Raw genomic sequence first — 27,693 nt, 5'->3', positions numbered from 1 at the left:
CCACTGCAGTCTTAAATCTGTTGAAGTGGCAAATGGATTTCGTCTGACTATCCTGAAAAGACGTCTATCCTCTCTGTTAGAGGTCTTTCTTGGCCTACCAGACCTATGCCTGTCAATCTCATACAGGAGCAAAATGCAACCAAGTGTCTGAAACTTGAATTTCACTATTTATAGGGTAGGGTAACTGCAGCAACACGTAAAGCACGCTTTCCTTGTGGTATCTGGACAAATTTGGGTTCAGGAAACTATGGAAGCCTAATTCAGTCATACATCATCATATTTCGTATTTCTGATTCCCACACGTGAAATCAAGAGACTATGAATATGTTGGCGCTTAACTTTTGTGCATGTGTATATATAACATAGAACCTCATGTGGATTCCATGGCAAACTTGCCACTCCATGATGTGAAAAGCACATTGTTCAAGTAATACTGAAATCTGAGAACGGGCTGAATTGTTTCAACTCACAGATAAATTGGAAGAAAAAGACACACGAAAAATAACTGCGTTCCAAATTTTATTAACTTGATGTTATTGAGTGAAGCAGCGCTTGGAGCGGGCACAGTGCGGCGAGACGTGTGCCGACGTCGACCTGACGCGTTGCTATTAATCGGGGAAGTAGTATAAGGTGGAGCAGCGGAACATGGTCGCGGTGGATGATGCCGGGGTAGGTAGAGCTTATCCTCTGTCCACCATCTAATAGAGGTCATCGCTCGTCCTCTTGTACCTTTGCTTACCAAAAGATATTTTCATCTGCTTCCTGTTACCTGCGGAAAAAAGTAACTGTGCTTCATATAAAGTGTAATAATATATCCATTTGATATATTATAATGTTCTAATATTAGGTAGTATTGTGTTCCATTACAGTTAATATAGAGCTGTCAAATATATAAAAAAAATAGTCGCACAGTTCTTTTATCCCCCTTTGATGAATATAAGTGATATTGTTTACTCTAACTAAATTTGGACGACACTTATCACTGTGTGTGTTCCAAACCAGTTTTCACCCTCAGATAGGAAATGTCATATTCTACATCTCTGCATACTTTTATTGGTAGAAAAAGGCCCAGTGCTGCGCGACTGCAATTCCCGCACAACGTTCACTTTTCAGAATTTATTAAAATGTGTGTCAGATTAATAACTCTGTTCCCTTATGAATTCTCTTCGTATTTGGTGTAGCCAAGTCATTAAAGCGTTTGCTTGTCACGCGGTACGCCCGGGTTCGATTTCGATTCCCCGCCTTGGAAATAATGTGTTGGGTCATTTCTAGTGTGTCCCGACGTGATATTGCTGACATATTTATAGAAGCTTTGTAAAGCTATACTCACTCACTCAATTTATTCATATTTAGACTTTAATGAAGACCTTCCATCCATCTTCATCAATGAGATCTTTGGGTCTTGGCGTGTTCGTGTACAGAATGCACCTCTTGTCTGTCCCCTTGTAGTTAGCACTCTTGCACATCCGTAGACGTTGGCATGAAGCAACGCATCTCAGAGATGACCTGGTGGACAGAGTGTGGAACACCGGTCGTGATATCCTCTTGTCATTAGCCTTATGTTTGAAGTGGGCACAGTTTGATGGATTGTCTTCTACAAACATAAAGGAATGCAGTGGAGAGAGAGATTCAAATTTCTCTTATGCCGCTGTCGGAATTATGGTGGCAAACAAACCTTTGTACCTTTGCTTCTCTGAGAAGAATAATAGTACAGTCGATCAGGTAAACTTCGTTCAGAATGTGAAACAAAGTGTGAAAATATGTAAACTTTTACTGTTTTTATTGTTTTTCTTTCAAAAACTGAACACACGCTATCCGACCTCAATTACAAAATGGACGCCATTGAAAACCCAATGTCTTCATGCCTAAGAAATTCTCTATCTTATATCTTTGTATTTCAAAATCAAATTTAGTAGTCTTCTGATTGAAACATTTGGAAAACCCCTAATTTGGCTTCTCTTATCCCATGAAGTACCCATTTGAAGATTTTAAGGTATTGATGATATTTGACTATAATCATAAATTAGCATCTATAAGATTGTACGGGCAATGACAAATGATGTTATCAATGTTGCTTTCCTCTGGAATGATATGTTTTTAGATGTACTTTGTAAACAATCACACATGGTTCAACGCATGGCTGACACTCTGAGGATAAGACACAATAAGAAATTTCGACTCTTTATGTGTTTATGTGTTCAATTTGAAAGAGATGGTTTATGTTTGCCCTTTTGCATTGAAGGGTCTTCATGTTCACTGTTTGGACTTTCCACAACTCCACTCCCAGAAATGCCTAGGATTAGTTTCACGGGACATTCATATCTGTGGTCCACTTTCCCACACAAGACAAGCCAAAAACTGATAGAGATTCAATACAGCTTTATAGACAGTGTCTTTATTGCCAGCATTCGGAAATAATCCCAATAGCATTGCCTCAGGCAGAACTATTTCGTCGTACGTCTTTATGACAGGACAAGTCGATACACCCAGGTCAACCAAGCAAGGAAACTTTTCCCCAGGGCAAATCATAAACCATCACAGAGGCTGTTCAACTGAGCATATTAAGAGGACAACACATACATTTACCAAGACGGACATATCTTAGATCATTCACTGGACGCTAAACAACAAAGAACCAATTTAGGGATTCTGATAACTTGCATATTTGATTTTGAAGTACACACATTAAAGATAGAGTATTTTTACCAATTCTATTGAATTCCTTGGGGATGAAAACATTGGATCAGCAACTTAAATCACGTCTTTACGTGCCCTGAGAGCTGAGAAATTCAAGATTCAAGGCGGTCGTAATTGAGTGTCCTGCTGTTTTTAACAGAAAGAGCATTAAAATCTCTACGTGCATGCAAATTTTCATACTTGTATTACATTTTGAACGAATCAGGTAGAAATTTCATCAAATAGACTGCACTGTATTGTGGAAACTCGTTTCGGACCCTCTGCGCCAAATACGTGCCTGTCACAACCATGCCATGTTTCAGTGTGTTGGATTCACTTGGGAGATTACAAACTACAACGACGGAAAAGCAGTACATAACCTGAGCTCAATTGACTTTCAGCATTTTGACTTAACTTTAGCACAGTATTGACACATGTGTTTGTTGTCTAACGCACTCATCAACTGTCGGCTAAATGACGGAGGCCTGTAAATAATTTAGTCTTGACCAGACAATCCAGTGATTGATGGTGTGAGCAACGATCAACGCTTACGGGTTACGATGACACATGATGAACCAAGTCACGACAGGCTGACCATCCGAGCCATTTAGTCGCCTATTACGACCAGCATACGTTGCCTGCATCGTGCAGAACCGTATATTGAGAACCACACACAACTATAAAATGAGGATTTACAAAATGGCCTTACTTACCAATATCCCAATAACCAATTCCAAATCCGGAAGTAAACACCATAGATGATGGCCTGAAGGTCATTTCCCTTTCAGAAGAGGTTAGGATTTCCCCCTCGCCAACATAGTGTCCGCGACCTAGTTTGAAAGTCCCACCGATCCAACTGATCCAGAATGGCCTTTTCTCAACACAGCTGAGGTATCGATGAAGCTTGGTACTAAATAAAACACAATTCTTGCATGCTTTTAATTTGCTGATTGAATTACTGGATACTCCAAGACATATCTCTGCCTTCTTGCTTCGGTCTTGTGAAAATAGGAGCACTAAGGCATCCATACAGCAACGAACCCGGATATATTGCCATTTCGTACCAAGGATGTCAATGCCGTATTCTGCGGTATTTATTTGCTTAAATTTGCCGGGTGTTTTTATGGTTACCATCCCTGATAATTGCCATGTTGCTGAAAGAAAAAATAATTGGAAATGATCATTGACACATCGCTGGAAAGAGAAACCAAAAAGTGAGAAACGAAACAGACGGACCATTTGATTTTATGCTCTTGGGGGGGGATGTAGTTTCTGTTTGGTGTGAATTGGGGGTGCCTGGGATTGAAGATGATTGCTCCCGAAATTGCTAGAAAAGTAAAACGTAATTTAATTGTATACTGGTATCTTGAAGCAGTACACTAAACATATCCTTCTCTATACATCCGTCCCTACAGACAATGTGTAACTCACCTGTACCTACCCCAAATAAATAAATGTTCTAAAAGCGTGAAGAAGTGACTGATCTGTGTATCTACTGATACAAATTCATTAACCCTGACTAAATAAGCATCGCCATGCTCAGTAGCCCAAAAATTGAAACCATGTTGATGTTACTGAATTTTACAGTACACTGTCCACTGTCCAGATTTTTAAATTCTCATTATGGTTGATTTAACATGTTTACATTTTTATCATTACTAGTGCATCCGTTTCATGAACACTTTGGGATACAATAATGGAACTTGACACAGTTGAAGGTTATGACATTAAGCAAAATAAAGATATGGAGCCGCCTGTCACCGGGTCATGAAACTAGTCTTGTAGTAAAAGGTGTCAGGTGATCAGAATTCTGGGGAATGTTTTTTCGTCCAGGTTTTCTCATGAAAACGCATCCTCAGGAAAAGGCATCCTCAGACTGAGTTCGACGATAGCGATAGAGTGAGTGAGTGAGTGAGTATGGTTTTACGCCGCTTTTAGCAATATTCCAGCAATGTCACGGCGGGGGACACCACAAATGGGCTTCACACATTGTACCCATGTCGGGAATCGAACCCAGGCTACCCGACCGCCCCCGATAGCGATAGAACGCAGGTCGTGGTTCCAAGGGAATTTAGAGATTGTGTTCTCAGTTTGGCTCCTGAGTGCTTGTTCGCTGCACATCTTGGTATGACTAAGACCTATAAGCTGGTCAGGTCTGATTATTTCTGGCCAGGGATGTACAGTGACTCAGGGCAATCAGTACTTGTTATAGATAATGTGCATTGATATGAGGTTCCCGGAAGCTATCCCATTACGTAAGGTGGTTACTGTAGCTGTAGTGACTAAGGCTCTCATTAAGTACTTCACCACGACAGGGCTACCTATAGTAATTCAGTCTGACTAGGAGTCGAATTTAGATTACTTCAACAGGTCCTGTTCTTATTGGAGGTACATCAGATCAGGTCTAGAGCATATTAGCCTGAGTCTCAAGAAGCTGTAGAACGTTTTCAGAGTTTGAAAAGTATGTTGAGGGATGCTAGACAAGCATCTCTAGGGTTTTCCCTAATTTGATTTCGACTATGGTTGTACTCCCAAATGCCCCTTGAATTGGTAAAAGACAAGTTGCTTGGCGATAAAAAATCCATCCGAGAATTTGCTAGGCTGTGTGTTTAAGATAACGGATAGGCTCTGAGAAGCTACCATTTAGCTGCGCAACACCTGTTTACTGCTCAGCGTAAGGCTAAGGCTCACTTTGAAAAGAAGGCTCTTGCTAGATAATTCAAAGCCGGTGACCAAGTGTTGCTTCATCTGCCCATCCAAAAGTCCTCCCTCAACGCTAAGGACTAAATCCTTACACAGTTAAACGCCAGGTTAATGATGTAGGGTATGTTATCAGTACACTTGATCGCGGAAGGAAAGAGAGAGATATTGTCACGTTAATTTGCTGAAGGCGTACCGAGCTAGATGTGCCGCACAGCCAGTCAGTATAGTCACCCTCAAAGAAAACGATGATCAAGAAGTTATGGAAGCCAAACTCCGTAACAGTGAAGACCTGGCTGACTTAGAAAACAAGCTACTGCATCTTCCAGGACTACAAAGAGAAGAATTGAAGACTGTGATTACTGATCACGTGGGCTTGTTTCCGGATGCTCCTGGTAGAGCTAAGGCCATGGTGCTAGACATGTACGTGGGCGACGCCAAACAAGGTCAAGCAGCATCCATACCGTCTCAACCCTCACAAGAGAGCCTTTCTGAAGATGGAGATCGACACCATGCTTCGACAAGAAGTGGTTGAGCCAAGCGCGATGGAACACAAGCCTTGGAACCAGTTTCGTGTCGGTGCCGCCCATGAGACGACTCACATCCCCTGCCACGCATCTACGACTGCATACACAACAAAATTCACGCCACCGATAGAACGAAGCTAGGCTTCCTTAAGGGATATTACCAGATACCACTCTCTGAACATGCGAAGAGGACTCTCTCAAAAGCCACCCCAGACGGTCAATACCAGTACCGCATGATGCCCATCAGCCTGAGGACAGTGGCATCGGTTACCACTCCTGGAAAGATCACATAGCCACTCTACGCCAGGTGTTGGATTGGCTCAAACTAGGTAACTTCTTGGTGAACGTAGAAAAGTGCAAGTCCGGCTATGCTAAGGTGACATTCTTAAGAAACAGGGTCGGAGAGGGGACTGTCGCGCCTGAGACAGCTTACTTGGAAGCCATCAGGAACTTTCCCAAGCCACAGACAAGTGCTACTGGGTATAGCAAGATATGACCGTCATTTCTGTCCAAACATCACCCATTCAAACTTTCTGAACACACTAGCAACACGGGATGTGGCGCTGTCCTATTTCAAGAGGATGTTAATGTTTTTGACCAACCGGTCAGTTATTTCTCCAAGAAGTTCAACCCACACCAGGTCAACTCTTCAAAAGTCGAGAAGGAAGCCTTAGGCTTAGTGCTGGCCCTGAAACACTTTGAGATCTACGTGAAAAAACTAACAGTTCTGTAACTGGGTTCACAGACCATAGCCCTCTGACGTTTATACACCGTGTCCAGGCACCGTGGAATGCACCAATCAACGTGTGTTGCGTTGGAACTTAATTCTTAACGAGTACAATCTCGAGATCAAGCATCTCAAAGGAACGGACAATATGTCAGCTGACTCTCTGTCACGGATGTGAATTCCTAGGTATGAACTATACCTTATCCAGCCTTCTATCGAACTGTGTCATTCATGAACATTCTCATGATCATGTGGATATATTGTACTGTGTATATATGTTTCATATATTATTCAGTCGATTTCTACATGTGTCTTTATGTAGCCAATTGTCTTAGAGTTAAAGGGTGGGGAGTCGTGTCATCGTATCATAGAACCACTCTTGTCACGGACTAGTGACCGCACCACTCCCCAGCTTTAATCGCCCTATTTCCGACACCAGTCGGCAAAAGCTGCGCTCATCATTGTACAGTGTCATTGCATTCCTTGTTAGAGAATTAATGTCCCTTATATTTTGTTATCTAGTGATTTATTGGCACACTCTTAACATGTATTGACTTGATGTATGTTATCTCATATATGTTTACTGCCTTATTCATGTGTTGAAAATGTTTTTGTGACTATGGTTTTCAAATATTTAAAGGTTTATCTAGTACTGAAAGATATTTTTTGCGTATTTATGACCATTTTCGCCTTCTCAATAATTGTATATGGCCTGTTGTATAAACTTGATGATGCCGTTGGATAGTAAGTACGTCAACTGGAAAATCAACTGGATGTGCCATTCCTTATATCAGCTAACAGCCCTGTTTGTGAAAATTTTCACCAAATTTAAATTAATTTTAAGACCGCATAGACCATAGAAGCGAATACAATATGTCTTGGTATCATCTCTTGTTTATTAGAGTAAGTGAGTGAGTATGGCTTTACGCCGCTTTTAGCAATATTCCAGCAATATCACGGCAGGGGACACCAGAAATGGGCTTCACACATTGTACCCATGTCGGGAATCGAACCCGGGTCTTCGGCGTGACGAGCGAACGCTTTACCTTACTGGAAGAAAGATGGTCTTAATAACTTACATAAAGAAATGCGAAAGTATCGCCGACAATGGGTTACTAGTGGTAAAGCTAGAGACAAAAACGATGCTGCCTATGCAAACTATAAAGAAAGTAAACGTCTCTTCCGTAAGAAACATCGTCATGCAAAACACCAGTTATCTAAAGATAAATTTAATTAAATATACGCGGCAGCAGAAGTAGATGTCAAAGAATTCTACAAAACGACAAAACGCTACAAACGCTATAAAGGTAATACTGAAAAGCTTGTCTATGGCACTCAAACTTGTTACGAGGGAAAGGATATTTGCAACCTGTTTGGACTGTATTTGCATACACTAGCTACTCCTTGCCCTGATGTTAAATGTGACTATGCACATGCTCAGAATGTTAAAGAGCGAATTGCTAATATTGAAACAATAGAGGATATAGATAACGACACCAGATCTCCACTGCATTATCCATTCACTTAAGATGAAATCCATTGTGCAGTAAAACGACTTAAAGTTTGAAAGTCGCCTGGTCCTGACGGTATTGTAAATGAGCATATAAAGAAGGCTGGTAGATCTCTGCTGTATCATATTGCCTTTCTATTTAATGCCATGATCAACTTTAAATACATTCCAAAATCATTTTCTATAGGTCAAATTCTTCCTATACACAAAGGCCATGGTAAACCAAAATATGACCCTGCCAATTATAGAGGAATAACAATGACGCCTGAATTAAGCAAACTCTTTGAAAGACTTCTTCTCAACAGAATAGAGTCGTGGGTAGATAATAACATAGAATTTCCCCATCCTTTGCAATTTGGATTTAGACGTCACTATGGTGCTGAAACAGCTGTACTTACGCTAACAGAAAATATTGCATATTACAATGAATGGATGTCGCCCGTATACTGTGCATTCTTAGATTACGAAAAAGCATTTGATCGGGTATGGCTTGATGGATTATTTATTAAACTGTATGATATAGGAATAACGGGTAAACTATGGAGAATATTAAGGCTCTCCTACAGCTCTATGAAATCATTTGTATGTTTTGAAGGATTTAAGTTGGATGCCTTCCCCGTGAATCAAGGAGTAGGTCAAGGTAGAGTAATGTCCGCCTGGCTTTTCGCGCTATTTATTAATGACCTCCTATATGAACTTGAAAACTCAGATTCTGGCTTAATTCTGCCATGGGGTAAATGCCCTGGGATCCTTCTTGCTGACCACACTACTTTATTGAGTATCTCGAATAAAGGCCTGCAAAATCTTCTTGATGTCGTTCAAAACTATGCTCATATGTGGCAGCTAAAATATAATGTAAGCAAGAGTGCAGTTCTATACTTTGGATGCCCAAACAATAAGGTTCAAACCACTAATGTATCAATTGGCGATATGCATGTAACACAAATGAAATCTATTAAATATGCAGGTGTAGCACAGATAAATCATCACTTGAACGTACAAAATCTGCATGCGAAAAGTTACGAGTACTCATCAACACTAACCATAATAATGGGCTGTACTTTGGTGGTCTGAATCCTTTATCTGCAGCACGTATCTGCGAGAGGGTAATCTTATCATGTGCCCTCTATGGATGCAGCGTATGGGGTAAACGTCCTCTTAAAGAGTATGAAATGCTTGAAGTTGTACAACGTCAATCTTGTAAAAAAGTTCAGGGACTACACAGGCGCACTCCCAGTATTGTTGTATTAGATGCTATCAGCATCATGCCAATACAGTATTACATAGATAAAAGAGCACTCTACTTCTTAGGAAAGCTATGCAATGCAAAGTGTAACTGTGTTTTTAAAGTTATGTTTCTAGTTCGCCTGGGTCAATTTATGTGTACAGATAGTTTTACATGCAATGTATGGAGTAGAAAATCTCCGATATATAAAATGCTACAACTTGTACAGAAGTATAACCTAAGTAATACGCTTGTTAACTATGTCAATAATTGTCAATTTATTAAAAGGAAATGCTGGTCCAAGGCCGTGAATGATGCTATTAAATCTCATCGAGATGATGTATTTTATGTCCATCTTAATTCAAGACTCAGTCTGTCAAGATATGTTAGAATAAGATCAAGTAATGAACACCATCTCTGGAAACTAGCCCTGGAGAAGTATGACCATTTAACTAATATTGCAAGGCTTGTATTCTATGGATCAGCTGAAATTGTCTCTAGAGAATGCTATTGTAAAACTGTTGCCAGTGATACTGTAAAGCACGTGTTTATGTCCTGCACGATCAATATGAATGACCGAAATTTACTTTTTAACACCATATGTGATATCCTGGATGTAAATGTTTTTGTTAAGATTTGGGAGAAAGATGATGATATTATCCTTGCGTTCTTACTTGGTGGATGTCCAATAGAATGTATTATGGAGCTAGAAAGAGATGTGTGGGCAGAAGTAATAATTAATGTAAGCCGCTTCATAAGGAAATGGCAATACCTGCTAGGAAACTTGTATGTTTATGCACATGTGTAAATATACCCCCAATTCATGTTAAACATGTAACATAATCATACCTGCATATTGTAATCTTCATTCAATTGGAGGAAATAAAGAATATCTATCTATCTAACTTTGAGATCTACGTGATAAAACTAACAGTTCTGTAACTGTGTTCACAGACCATAGCCCTCTGACGTTTATACACCGTATGAAATGCACCAATCAACGTGTGTTGCGTTGGAACTTAATTCTTAACGAGTACAATCTCGAGATCAAGCATCTCAAAGGAACGGACAATATGTCAGCTGACTCTCTGTCACGGATGTGAATTCCTAGGTATGAACTATACCTTATCCAGCCTTCTATCGAACTGTGTCATTCATGAACATTCTCATGATCATGTGGATATATTGTACTGTGTATATATGTTTCATATATTATTCAGTCGATTTCTACATGTGTCTTTATGTAGCCAATTGTCTTAGAGTTAAGGGGTGGGGAGTCGTGTCATCGTATCATAGAACAACTCTTGTCACGGACTAGTGACCGCACCACTCCCCAGCTTTAATCGCCCTATTTCCGACACCAGTCGGCAAAAGCTGCGCTCATCATTGTACAGTGTCATTGCATTCTTTGTTAGAGAATTAATGTCCCTTATATTTTGTTATCTAGTGATTTATTGGCACACTCTTAACATTTATTGACTTGATGTATGTTATCTCATATATGTTTACTGCCTTATTCATGTGTTGAAAATGTTTTTGTGACTATGGTTTTCAAATATTTAAAGGTTTATCTAGTACTGAAAGATATTTTTTGCGTATTTATGATCATTTTCGCCTCCTCAATAATTGTATATGGCCTGTTGTATAAACTTGATGATGCCGTTGGATAGTAAGTACGTCAACTGGAAAATCAACTGGATGTGCCATTCCTTATATCAGCTAACAGCCCTGTTTGTGAAAATTTTCACCAGATTTAAAGACTAATAAAATTAATTTTAAGACCGCATAGACCATAGAAGCGAATACAATATGTCTTGGTATCATCTCTTGTTTATAAGAGTAAGTGAGTGAGTATGGCTTTACGCCGCTTTTAGCAATATTCCAGCAATATCACGGCAGGGGACACCAGAAATGGGCTTCACACATTGTACCCATGTCGGGAATCGAACCAGGGTCTTCGGCGTGACGAGCGAACGCTTTAACCACTAGGCTAGGCAACATAAACATGCATGGAATGGTATATGGAAAATGGTGAAAATAACTTGAAATTTTGAGTTATCAAAAAAAGAAGAAAAGTTTTTACATTTTTTCTTCTTTTTTATGTCCTCATGTGAACAACATGTTCAATGTTGAAAATGCCTTTGACAGAGACTGACCACAGCATTGAGAGTTTCTGGACAAATGGGTTTCCAGAATAAAAATGAGACGTGTTAGTAGCAATAATTTAAGTTCATAAACACAGAGTTGCTCTCACAATCTTAAGACTATCATCTCACAAGAAAACATTGATGCAAGGCATCAAAGTTCCCCGCCATTTGTGATGCCTCACAAACGCATTATAATGATGTTACTGAAAGGCATGAAGGAGCATAATTATATTAACCATAAATAACACAACGCTGTTGTGGAAAAAAATATTATTTAATACAGTTGATACATGTGCATGGGATAGGTCTATTTATAGAAATAGTTTCTTGTTTAACGCCGCACTCAGCAGTATTCCAGCCATATGACGGTGTGAGTCTGGACCAGATAATCCAGTGATTGACACCAAGAGCATCGAACTGCGCAATTGGAATATGATGTTATGCATTGACCAAATCGGCGAGCCTGACTACCCAATCCTGTTCGTCGCCTCGTACAGCAAGCATTGGTTTATTTAAAAAGAAGATCGAAGGCAATGGAACCAATTTCTGGCACAAATGTAAACATTGGCAGATGCACATACTCAAATAAATGATCACATTCTTTTCACACTTGGCATTTTGTTATACTAATGTAAATGAAAATACTAAGGGCTCTATATGGCAAAAAAGTCATACTAGATAAGCTCTTTCTGTCACAACCACAGATGCACATACTCAAAATATTATCACGTAGTTGGAGAACTAATCAATAACGGAGATTCCTCGTCTCTTGTTTTACGTTTTTGGTCAGTTTCTTTTTTGTATTTCTTTCTTTCAAAGAAGAGTAATTGTGATCATGATGAGTTGAGTTACTTGGTCTTTTTCTATGTACTGTTTTTTATCCAGTGTCAGTAACTGTTGTGGAATGTGGTTTAATTGTAACAATTACCGGTTTGAGTTCATATGATGATGATTGATTGGTTTGTCGTTTAATGCCGCACTCAGCAATATTCCAGCTATATTACGGCGGTCTGTAAATAATCGAGTCTGGACCGGACAATCCAGTGATTAATATCATGAGCAACGATCCACGCAATTTGGATCGATGCCATGCATCAACCAAAGCTTGACCACCCTATCCCGTTAGTCGCCTCTTACGACAAGCATAGTCGCCTGATATACTGTTAAGATGTAATATAACAAGTCATCCATACTACTTAACAGAAGTAAAACTGCTTGTCCATTCGGATCAATCTGACCCAAACCATTCCGCTGATGAGAGTCAAATAATTCATACGAATCAAAATCCGTAAAAATTGCAAAAGAGACATCATTAAAAGTTACCAAAAGTGACTGGGATAACAATATTGCTTGCTGAAATGATTCTATGAAATTTGTTTTCCCTGCTTCAATATTTGGAGCACCCGTGACGGGGCCATAAAACTGATTATGACCTAAATACCCCTCATAGCCTTCGGTGTTAACTATGTGACTGTAGAGAGCTGTGCCTTCATCCAACAGATTATCGAGGTCAGTGGAACACGGTACAGACGCAAATAGATTTGAGTCATGGGACACAAAATATATGATAGCGACCAGATCTACGGCTGTACATTGAATTCCATTAAACGGTTGAAAAATACTACAGCCTTGATGCAAATTCGCCGACACACTACTCCGATTTTGCTTTGACTCAGCTACCAAACGTTTCACATGTGGCTATGTGTGGTGCACTTATTAAAAAAAACCACGGGGGACTGGGTTAATTCAAAATACGGAATATAACTATTCCAAATATTTCCAGTGAACATGAGCGTCCAAGCAATCAAAAGTGTGGTATGTAGAATGTGGAATTCAGTCATATTACATTTAAATTGAGATGTCGTCGTTGTTCATGAATAAGCATTATTCAGAACATATTTTATATTATGCTGTCATTTACGATCTCCGGAGTACAGTTCTTCTTTTGTATGCACCGTGAAAATCAGAAAATAAGTCCTTGAGGAAAAAAGGAAATCGGATTACACATGAATGGTTAAATAATGTCAGCTAATGACCAGAAACGGTCAGATGCATCAATTAACTACATAAACTCGATTTTGAAGTATCTCTTATTGCTGGAAAAGAATAGCATCAACATTCCACGCACATGATTTGTATGTTTTGTTTCCGTAAATGCGTGGCTTGAAATTTCGAATAAACCAACATGTCGACATACATGCTACAAAATTAACGTTTCCCGTATACTTCCCCGCCTTCAGGGCGGGGAAGAATGAACCATGTACGATGAACAGTAGACATGATAACAACAGGATTCCTCAAGAGGAAAGGCTGTATACAAATCTTAAGGACAAGGATTTAGAAGATGAGTTGCATTTTGTAATTAAATGTCCATAACAATTATGATCACCTAAGATCACGTAACAATAAGAAATATGATTATAATAATCACTCGGTATATATACTGAGTCAAATTAAAAACTTCACATTTTTAAAAGTAATCCCATATATGATATACAACGGACAAATGTATCAGAGCAGGTAATTTTTAATCATTAATGTCCAAAGAAGGATCTTTATTAACGGTGGTAACCATAATTTGTTCCAAGCACCTACGGTATTCGGTAATAACATCAACAGTTTAAATCATAAGTCCCAAGCACGTAAATCTGATGGCACACAAGTTCAGTAGCGTGTATGGCCACCATGTGCGTTGACAACTGCTACACAACGCCTCTGCATGGACCTTGTGATGCTTGTGAACACATGATTGGGAAGACGACGCCATTGTTGCTGCAAAATGGTGCCAAGATCTTGCAAATTCTGTGGTTGGTTCTGGAGAGTGCGCAGACTTCTGCCAAGAGCATCCCAGACGTGTTCGATGGGATTAAGGTCGGGAGACGCATTCTGAAGGAAATTCCATGTCAAAATTGCTGTGTGGGGTCTGGCATTGTCGTGTTGGAAGATCAAACCGGGTCCATGTGCTGCCATAAAAGGCAGAAGTTCTGGTGCCAGTACCTGGTCGCGGTAAGCAGCAGCGTTGAGGTTGCCACGGATGACAAGAAGCCCGGAACGTGCATTGCCACAGAAAGCACCCCACACCATGACACTTCCGCCTCGAAATCTGTCAACTTCCTGTACACAACACTGGGCGTAACGTTTATGACGGCGCCTCCACACCCTCGCCCTACCATCAGCAAATCGAAGATTAAATCGTGATTCATCACTGAAGACGACTTGATTCCAATTCCTCTTAGTCCATCGTAAGTGTCGCTGTGCCCACAATTGACGTTGACGTCTGTGTAATTGAGTCAGAATCGGCCCGCAGTATGGCCGTCATGCTTGAAGGTGAGCAGTTCTCAGACGGTTTCGAACAGTTTGCGCACTCCGTCTATCCCTAAACAGTTCATTTATGGTTGATGTAGCCGTCAAAAATCGGTTACGGGGGTGACGTAATACAATCTGACGACCCTCTGCATGTGACGTCACACGTGGTCGACCTTGCCGAGGGCGATCAGCTCTGGTACCCGTTTGCTGTAGACGCGTCTGTAAAATTAATCATAAACAGTCCGTTGACTACAACCCATCGTCCTTGCGACTTCAGCTACGGACGTTCCCGTCTGCAACATGCCGATGGCACGTTCACGTTGTACATTTGAAAGGCGTGGCATGACAAGTGGCCGTAAAGACTTTTGTTTTCTTGTATTTTTCTTTTTTTGTTAATGACTGCTAACAAGTATGGCTGAAAACACGTGCGGTATTATGGCCACGTGACACTTTTGCCACTATAGTGCTTTGCACATGATTTTGATCGATTCACCTGCACAAAAACGGGTGTTATCTGAAGACAATACGTGGCCATTACTGTTTAAATACACAATAAGGGCCCACAATGATAACTGGTCAAAATGTTAAAATTTAAGGATTGTGAAGTTTTTAATTTGGTTATATATATATACTCAATTGATCAGAGACAATTAGGAAAATATGTCCATTAAGCATTCACGCAAAGAATCAACAACTAAATGCATTCCATGTATCCTCGAGTACCCAGAGGCGATCCCGTCGTAGGCGTGGTTCCCATTATTTCTATACTTGGGTATGTGATCATTTCAAAAGTTTGAAACTGGCAACTATGATAAACACATTAGGCTTGTTGTCTCACATTTCTAGTGGGCAAAATGACCCTTATCTAACCGCACCCATCCATCCACCAACGTACAACATACTACACTGTACATTTTTAAGTCAAAATATTTGGCGGATGAAACTTGTATATATTTACTAACCTGTGATATATATCGCAACGAGTGTTCCAACTCTTGTTAGAGGCAGCATCTTGTTTGTAGTTGTCTTTGGGAGGCAGACCTTCTTGACGACTGCGATCGATTCTCACTTCAAATTGCAAAACACGTCTTCACAATTCAAAATGTCAAGGTGGAACTGATAGTGAATAAAATTGTTAGGAATAATAAGGGAATGGTTGAGCAAAGAGGGTGTGGCGTCGTATAAGAATAAATGGTTAAAACATAAATTTTCTCCGCAGGGCACTGTTACACTGTTATATATGAACAAACTTATATACCGAGTGATTATTATTATTATTATATTTCTTAATGTTACGTGATCTTAGGTGATCATATTATGGACCTTTTAATTACGAAATGAAACTCATCTTCTAGATCCTTGTCCTTACAATTTGTACACAGGAATCGACACTTTACATATTTAACACTTGATTTTACATATTATATGTTGCGCGACAAAAGTACCCCCTCCATAACAAGTTTAATTAGCTTTAACCATATACCATTCCGATAAACACTATCAAATGCATGTTGGTTGTTGTTAAAAGGACAAATTTTTCGTTTTTTTATCTAACCAAATAAATATAGCATCTACAGTTCGACATCCCTGTTCAAAACGATAACGGAAATCAGATCTTGCACATTTATCACCTTTGTAGATCATTTTCCAAAACTACTTCAAAAAGTAATTCCTCTGCAGTGATTAGAACCATGTGTATAATGTTTCTTAGGACACATTCTTGTTTATCTTCCCCGGGTCCCCACGGGGAACTAATGAAATGAAAGTGAAGGTATAATGACGATAAATACCAGAAGAAATAAGTACGGACGTACAGATCAATATCTGGGGTGTCCCCCATGTTGGGCGATACATGCATGACACCTTGCTGGCATACACTGTTGATAAACCTGTGTATGGTTGTTGCCTTTGGTATAGCCCGCCATTCCGCCTGAAGAGCTACCCCAAGCTGGGCCTCGTTGGCGAGTGTTGGGTCTTACAAATACTCCATTGGGGACATCTCATGGTCCGTGTGCCTTCTCGTCGAAGATAATCGTTGAGGACCTGGGTGTTAGTCTTTCTTAATTCTCCCTATATGGAATTGAAAATGCGTCTTCTTCTTACAGTCATAGTTAAGCGGCAAGGGCCAGCGCAGAGCCTGTACAACTTCAAACATCACAACATCTGCTCAGATCCGAGCAAATTCTGACAACTTGAAGATAAAGTAAAGTGAGCTTTCTCATCATAAGCGGGCACGGGTGGCCGAGTCGTCTACGGCGCCGCAATTCGCTATAATTATGGCTTCGAATCCCGGTTCACAATTTTGACAAATTAGATGTACATGCAAAATAAAGAACTTTTTCATATTACCTCATTTAACAGGGAATACTTCGTTCAAGTCGCTTTTTCAATAGTATTGTAGTGAGTGAATAAGTATGGTTGCACGCCGCTTTTAGCAATATTCCAGCAATATCACAGCAGGGGGACACCAGTTGGCAATCCGGCCCCGGCCTTCGGCGTGACGAGAGAACACTTGAACCACTAGGCTATCCCAACGCCCTTCAAAAGTATTGTATTATATGTGTTTCTCATGAAAGTCTGTATTTTGCTGTTATTATTTATACACAAAGCATATATGTTATATTATTACTTGTAGCATGATCACAAAGGGTATATGGATATTTAATGCGTCCGGCGTGAAATTTTCTACTAGGGATACATGGGGTTTTATCCGTCCCACGTTAGGTTTTATTATACCAGCCGGTGGGACGCATCGAACCCCATGTACACTGAGTGATCCTGCTACAACTGACATGTGTTAATCTGCTATTGTAAAAGGATAAAACCAAATTCAAAATTGATAGAAAATAGCTGTTGATTGAGCTGAGGTTAACTTGTGCAAAGTCACGCGAATTTTGACTGGTAAAAAGCGTGAGACTTTTTGCTTCGAAGCGGGGTATAAGGAATTTATTCTCCCGCTGTAAAATCCACGTGCAGCTTGTTTTCATCGTTGAGTGGTATAAGGGATTTATTCTCCTCTCAGAAATGTATTTCCTTCACAGGTATACATCGTATTTTATCCAGCTCACGTAAACCAATCAGTTCTCGACATTCTGACATGGAGGTATGATAACAGTCATCATCAGAGTCGAGTATAATTTGGCAGAGTTATCAGAAATGATTTTTATTCTCCTTATTAGTTGAATTAAGAGACATACTGAACTTTACAAACAATTAAAATGTCAAGTTTAACAAACAATTTTTTTTTTATATTTGAACCCGTTAATTAGCAAGTGACATGTATTTTCAAATTTTCTCAAATTTAATAAAGAGGTGGCAATAATGATCAGCTATATGTGGAGATACCATGTTGATTGACTTACATGAATCAATCATTGATAATACCATTGTCTATCGTCACCATCACTCAATTTTTTTACATAAAGTTGATAATCCTCACCCTATCAAACTTAGATTGTTATTCATCACTGAAATAGATTTTCTAGAGAAAACAACCTGATATGTTCACAGCTCTTTGGCAACATTGTTTATGGAAAATAACAAAATATTAGTTTTTGACAGAGTTGACAATGTAATCAGCTTAAACGTAAATTGTAGTGAAACAGAACAAAATAACAAATAGCATGCATAATACTGACTACAGGACACATGAATATAAGTACTTAAAGGGGAAGTGTACACGCAAAAATCACTTTCTTTCTTTTTCTAAACAAAACGCAATTTTAGAATTAATTAGTATCTGTGTTTGAAAATATACACTCATTTTTTTCACAGTGAAAGTAGGAAGCTCACAATAGTGTGAAAATGATATGCCGTTATGAGGCCTTCGTTTTTCGAGCTAAACAGGCCTGAGTTATCCCCCTTAGATTATGACGTAATTGGTGCCAATTCAACTGGGTCCCTGTCTATTCTCAACGCAAAAGATATCAAGTACCAGTTTGCGGTAAAACAACATGGCCTACGACACACTCCGGCGCAGTGGTGACTCAGCATAACACTAAGCTGGCTGGCATCTGAGACGCTAGAATCACACACCTAGACCTACACCACGTGAAGCGGCTCTAACAAAGCATGATGACGTCATAATGTTTATCAATTGGCACCAATGACGTCATATTGCAAGGGGCATAAGCCATGGTGTTTTTGTTGTGGAAATAGAACACTTGGTAAATGTGAAAAATATAAATCGTTTTAATCGTTAATATGTTAATTAATTGTGATATTTTTATATTTTTGTCTATGACACTTCTAGGTTAACACTTTTAATGTGGAAAAAGTACAAGAAAAATAGGTTAATTTCCGTGTGAACTTGCCCTTTAAGATGCTCTGCCATGCACGCCTATTGCCTCAAAGCGGAAGGTATCAAAATCCGTGACGGAGTTGACATGGAGACTACAATTTAAGAAGCAATGCCAGTGTGCAACGAACATCTATTAAAGTCTTGGAAGAAATGTAAGCAGTCCTGTAGGAACCTATACTGCTAGAAGTAGTGGACAATATCTGCAGATGGCAATGTCCACCATGTTCCTCTGGCAACAAACAATGGCATGGTACATTGGTTCTTGTTGCCTTGACCAAGTATGATTATTATCTGGCTGGCTATCATGTACATCTTCTACAGGAACACCTCCAATGGGCCAAATAAACACAAAATGATTTGGAACCCATTGATTCGTCCTATTGGCAGTGCCTGGTACTTGTTCACATGATGAGAATTGGTTTGGGTTAACTGCCTGTGGAACCCCTTCGATACAGCAAACGGTTCAGGTCTTCCCGAACATACACATTTCCATTCTTAGGATACACACACCTAAACTTCTTCCAGTGGCAAATGCTTGCCATATTCCCAGATGTCCTTAACCTCCTTTTTATAGATGAGATTAAAGAGTCCTTTGTCATATTGGTTCGGAAACAAAATGTCCACTCCGGCAAAGTTTCAGCGAATTTCAACTGATTTGCAACACTTTTGCAAAAATTGCAGTAGCGTCATAACAGTAAACATCAAAATGTCAGAAGTATGGCTTAAGTGTCAATTCAGTCATATCTATGCATCCACTCTGCTACAGATTTCACCAAATACGCAAACTGATGCTCCACAATGTAATTTAAAACACAAAGAAAATACAGGAGCATATGACCAGTTATATTAAATGATTCACCGGTGATACGTTCATTATTTATGTGTAGAGAATCATTACTGTATTGTCAACTCCGTATCATGTTTTCATTGACCATGTAAACTGAGTTGTAATTTATTTTTCTAACGGTTCTCTTACACGTTTTAATAACATCACCGATTCATATTAATATCATGAGTGATTGTTGTGTTCATTTCAAGTTTAGTTTTAGTTGAAATATCGTGCATACATTATTTGCAATGTCCACTTCATCACATAGCATAATGTGACGGAGTTGACTGTGCCGCTGTTGATATATAGTCTATATCCCGGCCTTTTGCAACAATTCAAGGGTCAAAGTTTATGTAAGTACCATATCTTAAGACCCGTGAAGATCCGGGGTAGAATAGGTCCTCAGCAACCCATACTTGTCGTAAAAGGCGACTAACGGGATCGGGTGGTCAGGCTCGCTGACTTGGTTGATACATGTCATCGATCTAAATTGCATGGATCGATGCTCATTATATTAATCACTGGATTGTCTGGTCCCGACTCGATTATTTACAGACCGCCGTCATATGGCTGGAATATTGCTGAGTGCGGTGTAAAACAACAAACCAACCAACCAACCATATCTTAAAGAGGCCTATGTACTATAAAGCGACAAAACCCTTTCCATAGCCAATACAAATCAAATAGTAATGATACCATGTGTTCGCGAATAGGTTAGCGTATCCTGAACGACGGGTGACACTCTACATAAACACATGCAAAGGAAAGTTAATTCTTCACACGTGAACACATGGTACAAGACAAAATAGGGAATTGCATCGGACATCATTTTCGTCAGTGATGCGTCAAATTTGGAAATGTCAACTTCTGAGCAAGAGTCGTATGACGCTCTTTGAAAACTTTGTACAAAGAGCATGCTCGATTGTATCTCAAATGTTGTGAAATGTAAACACCAAAGGCTGAAGCTGCTGGAATATTGCTCGACATGAAGGGAAAGTGAGTGAGTTAAAGTTTAACGTCACATCGGCAATATTTCAGCCATATCGTGACGAAACAAAATTTAAATATGAACAATATATATGAAGGGAAAGCAATAAGCATGTCACGGTGTGGACATTTCCAAAATGATGACTCATTGGATAGATGAATACTTCGTCCAACTGTCACATTGCACGAAGAAGAAGGCGCCTTCCATTCGGATGGATGAGGTTACCAGTGCCAACTATGGCAATGGAACTAAAAAAGTAGGAAGAACTCTGCAAAAGGCCGGCCACAAGTCAATGTGAAGGAGATGACCAAAGGTTAGGGACAGATGTTGTCACACACCCTAAAAATTAATTAATTGTATTTCAACATTTATGGGCTCTAATACAAATACCATCATATACAGATAATCACGCAAAAATAACTGGCCAAATATAACAACAAAATTGATGAAAATTACCATTGATTCCAGCAGACTGGAGTGAGATGGTGAGTACGGTTTTACGCAGCTTTTAGCAATATTCCAGCGATATCACGGCGGGGGAAACCAGAAATGGGCTTCACACATTGTACCCATCGAACCGGGGTCTTTGGCGTGTCGAGCGAACGCTTAAACTACTAGGCTACCCAACCGCCCCCAGCAGACTGGACCTGGGGACACGCTCTTTTGACAAAACTTTAATTTGATTTTAGATTTATTGATAATATTTGTATTCATTGTTAGACTAAAGTTTCCCTTACTACATTGCCAAATCTGAACAAGATTTGATTTATTAACCATACGATGACAAGAACTATTCTTCAATCTGATAATGACTCATATACTAAACGAGTCCCGTTAAGATACCGGTTTTTATGACGCACAGTTTTTCTAACGAGGGAAACTGAGTCTTTTTATTACACCAAGTTTTTCAAACGAGCGAAGCTAAGTTAGATAAGTTTTAAAATATAAGAGTTTTAAAATATAAGAGTTGTCATAAAAAGAGTATCAGACGGAGGCGAGTATAGTAATAGTTTTAAATTATTTTTATCACCTTTTTTCGTAAGTTAGCTACAATCGACGAATCTTTATAAGCTGGGAAAAATGCTTTTGGTGTCTGCATAGGTCAAGAAAAGAAATCAATATATTGACCCAGTACCTCGGTTTGATGCAATGTCATGAAACCATCTCAGCACTCTCGCGGTAGTCACTTATCCAGAGCTACAATTGGCAAGCTGGCGTGTACACGTTATACGGGTTAGAATTGGCCTTCAGCAACCCATGCGTGTCGTCAGAGGCGACTAACGGGATCGGGTGGTCAGGCTCGCTGTCATGGTTGATGCATGTCATGATGCTAAGGATATTAATCACAGGGTTGTCTTTTCCAGACTCGATTATTTACAGACCGCCGTCATACAGCTGGAATATTGCTGAGTGCGGCGTTCAACAACAAACAAACACACATGTTATTACCACAAAAAGTCACGAAATTCACTTCCTCTTACGTTTTGATGAAACTGATCAATGTCGACAGATGTGATATGAGATGTTCAATAATTGTCAAGGTGAACTGTTTTCATCAGACATGTGCATTTGCAATGAATTTCAGATTCATCGCGTCCGATAGAAGGTAACCGTCTCGGCAAAGCCTCGCAGGTTTCTTTGTATCGGACCGCCTCCGTGGTCTTGGGTAGAGCGTCCGCCCGGAGAGCGGAAGGTCCCGGGTTCGATCCCCGACCGCGTCCTTACCAAGTCCTTACAATTGTTGATCTGGAGACCAACAAGTTATCTGCAATAAGGGAGCTTGTTTCAATCCAGCAACACAGGTGTTAGATGGAGAGAGAGAGAGGGGTTGGCATTGGAGAGAGAATGAACAGGAAACAGTCACTGGGGGCTAAGTCTGGGCTGTAGGGTGGCCGATTTAGTGACTATTTCCTGTTCCAGCAAATGAAATCTGCCCTACGTGGAAGACGCTTCCAGGATGACGAGGACATTAAGGCCGCCACAGAGGCGTGGTTAGAGAGACAATCTGCGGATTTCTATAAAAGTGGTATTGAAAGCTTGAAGGACAAATGGAATAAGTGTTTTGAGTGAATGGAGATTATATTGAAAAATTAAAGTGCAAAAGATATTCTGCGACTTGGTCTTATATTAAAGTTGCAAAACTTATTGAACGCCCCTCGTAATATGCCACAAGACACTGATATCATGAAAGCAACAATTCATATCCTAAAATGTTAACTAAAATAGTGTGTGGAGGGAGAGCATCTTCCCGAGGCAAGGGAGTTAACTGACTTTAAAAGTCCAGTTTCCACCCTTGCCGAACCAGGCTGGAATTACTGGGTTCGATCGTAGCGCCACCAGTGGCTATTACCAGTTATGTCCCGTCTAAGCCTCGCCTATGGACTAATCAGATTCCACCTCTCGTATCACTTGCGTTTGCTTCACACAAAATGGTGGCACCCGGTCAGGACGATCTGATCGATAATCAAGATATATATTGTGATAAAACGTGTCTTACATCGCGAAATGCATTAAATCACGTGAGCACCTTGATTAAAAACATGAAAAGATTTGGAAAATATCTGCTGACAACGAGTTGGCGGTGCACATGTTTTGCAAATCCTGCAATCGACCGAAATCTGCATGACAGTTAACGAACCGGATTTCTATTTCGGTGCGCGATTTTGATTGGACTATGCATAGACTCGTTAGTCCAGCCAAAATATAACTCCATAATACCAGCCTAGTTCGGCAAGGGTGGAAACTGGACTTTATAGTCAGTTAACTCTCTTGCCCCGGGAAGATGAGGGAGAGTGGAGACAACATCATATGATAACAATGTGATATTTGGAAGGTAGGTACTTGTATTGGACTGTCTCATTTCTTGGAAACAAATTATTTATTTTTGACAATTTGTACAATAATGTCATGTTCGTTTTGATTTAAGATGTCAATTGCTCACATACATTGATGTCATATAGTAGTAGGGGCGGTCGGGTAGCCTAGTGGTTAAAGCGTTGGCTCGTCACGCCGAAGACCCGGGTTCCATTCCCGACATGGGTACAATGTGTGAAGCCCATTTCTGGTGTCCCCTGCCGTGATATTGCTGGAATATTGCTAAAAGCGGCGTAAAACCATACTCACTCATATAGTAGTATTGTAATAGTGTTAGACAATCCATTTAAACAATGGACAGTGTACATATATTATAAAAAAAAAATCTGTTAAATTATGAACGAAAATTGTAATTGTACAAGTGAGTGAGTGAGTGAATATGGTTTTACGCCGCTTTTAGCAATATTCTAGTGTGCGGTGTGCGTGGCACTAGGCTACCCGACCGCCCCGTATGTCACAGGAACTTTTGTTGTTCAGTATATATAGTTTTAGTTAAAAGATAAGAGTGAGTGAGTGAGCTATATGTTTTACGCCGCTTAAAGCAATATCAAGGCGCTGGACACCTGAAATGGGCTTAACACATTGTACCCATATCGGGAAATCGAACCCGGGTCTTCAGCGGGACGAGCGAACGCTTTAACCACTTGGCTACCAGACCGCCCCTAAAAGTTCAGATGAAATGACTATTCCTTAAACCGTTTATTCACCAAACTTTTACGATCCTCTTTCAAAACCATTTGAAAAAATACACCAAGCACCAAACAGATCAGTCAGAGGTGAGGTGTAATGGCGTTTAATGTGGCGTTCAAGATTATTGCACTTGTGCTAGTCCTATGTGCTGTCGCATACACACACGCACACGCATACGCAAACACCGCACACACATATATACATGCAATATGCATACATACATACACTAACGGGGAAACACATAACGTTCAATAAAATTACATTTGGTGAAAAACGAAGTTGCCAGACATAATTTTTATCGAAACACCTTATCATACCTATGGAGACGTCATCTACAGTAGGGCAACACTCATGACTCACCAATTAGTGGCAGACCCGTACGCAACTGGTTGAGGGAGCACAACATCCGGTCTCGACGTCCAGCCATACGCCCACTTGTGCTTTTACGTCACCGTCCGGCACGCCAACCTTGGTGTAGACAGTATCTGAGGATCAGAAGACAAGTCTGGGACTGTATACTGTTCATAGATGAGTCCAGGTTTCATCTGAACAGCTTTGATGGTCGTGCAAGGGTCCTCAGGCGTCAAGAAGAACCTTTTAGCGACGCTTGCGTTACTCAACGTCGTCAATTTCGGGGTGGAAGTCAAATGGTATAGGGTGGATCACAACGCATGGGAGAACACAACTTGTTAATGACAATTTGAATGGCGTACGCTACCGGGACGACACCGTTCGAGATCATGTCTTAACTTCTGTGCAAATGCAGGCACGTAACGTCACGTTGCAACAGGATAATTCCCCACACGTGTTATAAAAGAATTCTTGAGGCAGCATAACATTGCTGTACTGCCGTTGTCGGCCTTTTCTCTTAACCCCTCTCTCACAGAACATGTCTGGGATGAGATAGATCGCACCTACGACAGGACCAGAACCAGCCAGTAACGCCAACTGAGTAGGATCAACCACTCGGTGTCTTCACCCGTATCAACGCAATATTGACATTGCTATTTGAGTTGTTACAGCACCCTTTTTTGTAGGGCGTGTCGCTCTGTCTCCTGTTACCAGGTGTGGGTTTTGTCTGTGAATTTGTTATGATAAAACTTCGACCAGACGAATGACCATATATTATGTTATTGAAAATTTACACTTTATATGAATCACAGTCACCTTTTCCCACAAGTATATATTTATCGCTCTGTCTCCTGTAACCAGGTGTGGGTTTTGTCTGTGAATTTGTTATGATAAAACTTCGACCAGACGAATGACCATATATTATGTTATTGAAAATTTACACTTTATATGAATCACAGTCACCTTTTCCCACAAGTATATATTTATAGTAACAAGACGCAGATGAACATAATTTCTGTTGAAGAGGACGAGCGATGACCTCCATGAGATGGTGGACAATCTGGTACAGAGGATAAGCCCATCCACTGCGACCAGATACCCATGTTCCACTGCTCCACGTTATACTACTTCCCCGCTTAATATCAACGCGTCAGGTCAGGACACGTCTCGCCGTATTGTGCCTGCTCCAAGCGCTGCTTCACTCAATAACATCAAATTAATAAAATTTGGAACGCAGTTATTTTTCGTGTGTCTTTTTCTTCCAATTTTTTCTGTGAGATGAAACAATTCAACCCGTTCTAGGATTTCAGTATTATTTGAACAATGTCCTTTTCACAACATGGAGTGGCAAGTTTGCCATGGAATCCAGTCAAAGGTCTACTTTATGGTAATTTCTGCTTCTTACAATGTATTCATTGAGATATACAGAAGTCTGGAGAAGCTTTTGTCACCAGACACAATGTGCAAAATGGTGGCCCATGTGAACATGCACGTGCAGTTTTCGTCAAATAACACATCAACAGTCAGTGTCAGTCATTAAGATTTGCAAGATTCGTCAACTGTGCTGACTTAAAATCAATACACAATATAAAAAAAACATTCTCATTGGAATTCTGATATATTCTAATGTTTCCTTCACTTACAAAGAATCATATTATGATTACACCATAAGTTTGAAAAATGCTCGATTCTGATTGGTCAGTCAGAGGTTTCAAATCACAATAATAAAACCTCTGATTCAAAACGCTGATTGACGACTGCATCACTGCGGAAGCTACTATTTATCGAAAATAACTTCTTTCTCATTCATTCACAATCTCACAGCCACTTTGAATTAATGAGTTGTACAATTTCGGGTACGAAAATGGAGAGTTTCGGTCCCAACAATATAGAAATTGACTGAGGGAGCGTATTACAAATTTTGGGTACGACAGTTAGCTTCGTTTTCAATGCATAGCAAGTTAAGCTGTAGATATAACCGCGCTAAATGTAACGTGCTATCACAAAATACATACCCTGCTAGTGGATCGAATGTGAGAGTGAGAGTGAGAGTAGGAATGTGTGTTGAGAAGATGATATATTTTCCTCCCCATTTATCTTTTACTCCCGATGCTCTCTTCTCGAGGGTAAACAATCCCAAATATAAGCGAGGCGGCGTCTAATCCAGCAAAGTAACGATCACATTTAACAGTCAAGTGTGGACAATTTGAATTGTCTGTCCCATTCACTATAAAAAAGAAAACTCGTCCGGTTCTTGGCGATTTCGCACCTGCTGCACGATTTTCTTGTGTCGCCAAGGATCACGCATCTGCATCACGCTTGCCGTAAAAGGTGACTATGCTTGTCATAAGAGACGACTAACAGGATCGGGTGGTCAGGCTCGCTGACTTGGTTGATGCATGTCATCGTTTTCCAATTGAGTGTATCGATGCTCATGATGTCAGTCACTTGTTGAGACTCGATTATTTACAGAAAGCCGCCATATAGCTGGACGATTATTGAGTGCGGCGTTAAACAACAAACAAACAAAGATAATAACACGCTGAGCACGAGAAGCAGGGCGTGGATTATCAATTACAAAACCATCCCCTGTTTGAATGTGCAAATAGTTATAAATCAATATTACTGCATCCTGGCAACTACTACGTACCCTTTAACTCCAATTATTTAATAACAACCCTGTAACTCCCACCCTTTAACCAGGACCCTTTAACTACAACATTCACTTAACCACGAACCCACCAAAAACTTACTCACCCACCCAACAACAAACCGACCGACCCGCTCACTCACTCGTCTGGGACAAGCATTATGAACACGCCTTGTGTCAGAAAGTACATGCA

The 27,693-nt window shown here is 40.1% G+C and overlaps 1 protein-coding gene across 3 annotated transcripts; it reads right to left on the bottom strand.

The window, feature by feature from the left end:
- Window positions 1-543: 543 nt before the first annotated feature.
- LOC124122638 lies at window positions 544-27,691 on the bottom strand. 3 transcript variants are annotated; one of them, XR_007221540.1, is made up of 6 exons: window positions 27,612-27,691; window positions 24,860-24,984; window positions 15,781-15,886; window positions 3,390-3,830; window positions 1,331-1,594; window positions 544-769 (listed from the first exon to the last, which is right to left on the bottom strand). XR_007221540.1 is itself a non-coding variant. In XM_048396697.1 (5 exons), exons 2-4 carry the CDS (start codon window positions 24,924-24,926, stop codon window positions 1,350-1,352), a joined length of 753 nt encoding a protein of 250 aa, XP_048252654.1. In that variant the 5' UTR covers window positions 24,927-24,984; window positions 27,612-27,691; the 3' UTR covers window positions 544-769; window positions 1,331-1,349. The 3 variants fall into 3 exon arrangements, 2 of the variants coding, with proteins under 2 accessions (XP_048252654.1, XP_046341690.2); XM_048396697.1 differs by lacking the exon at window positions 15,781-15,886; XM_046485734.2 differs by lacking the exons at window positions 24,860-24,984; window positions 27,612-27,691 and having other exon boundaries at window positions 15,781-15,935.
- Between the last annotated feature and the right edge of the window lie 2 nt (window positions 27,692-27,693).

Source organism: Haliotis rufescens, unplaced genomic scaffold (assembly GCF_023055435.1).
Source record: "Haliotis rufescens isolate VD_foot unplaced genomic scaffold, xgHalRufe1.0.p SCAF_16, whole genome shotgun sequence".
NCBI lineage: Eukaryota > Metazoa > Mollusca > Gastropoda > Lepetellida > Haliotidae > Haliotis > Haliotis rufescens.
The sequence above is the reverse complement of the archived record's forward strand: the minus strand, read 5'-3'. Positions and strand labels throughout refer to the sequence as shown.

Bases quoted from the DNA above. Each gene is read 5' to 3' on its own strand.
- LOC124122638 (XM_048396697.1), bottom strand. From the start codon at position 24,926: ATGGCTGGACGTCGAGACCGGATGTTGTGCTCCCTCAACCAGTTGCGT. The intron at 3,831-24,859 runs GTGAGTCATGAG...TTTTTCTTTCAG, and splicing joins TACGGGTCTGCCACTAATTG to CAACATGGCAATTATCAGGG. The intron at 1,595-3,389 runs GTAAGTAAGGCC...TTATGTTTGTAG, and splicing joins AATTGGTTATTGGGATATTG to AAGACAATCCATCAAACTGT.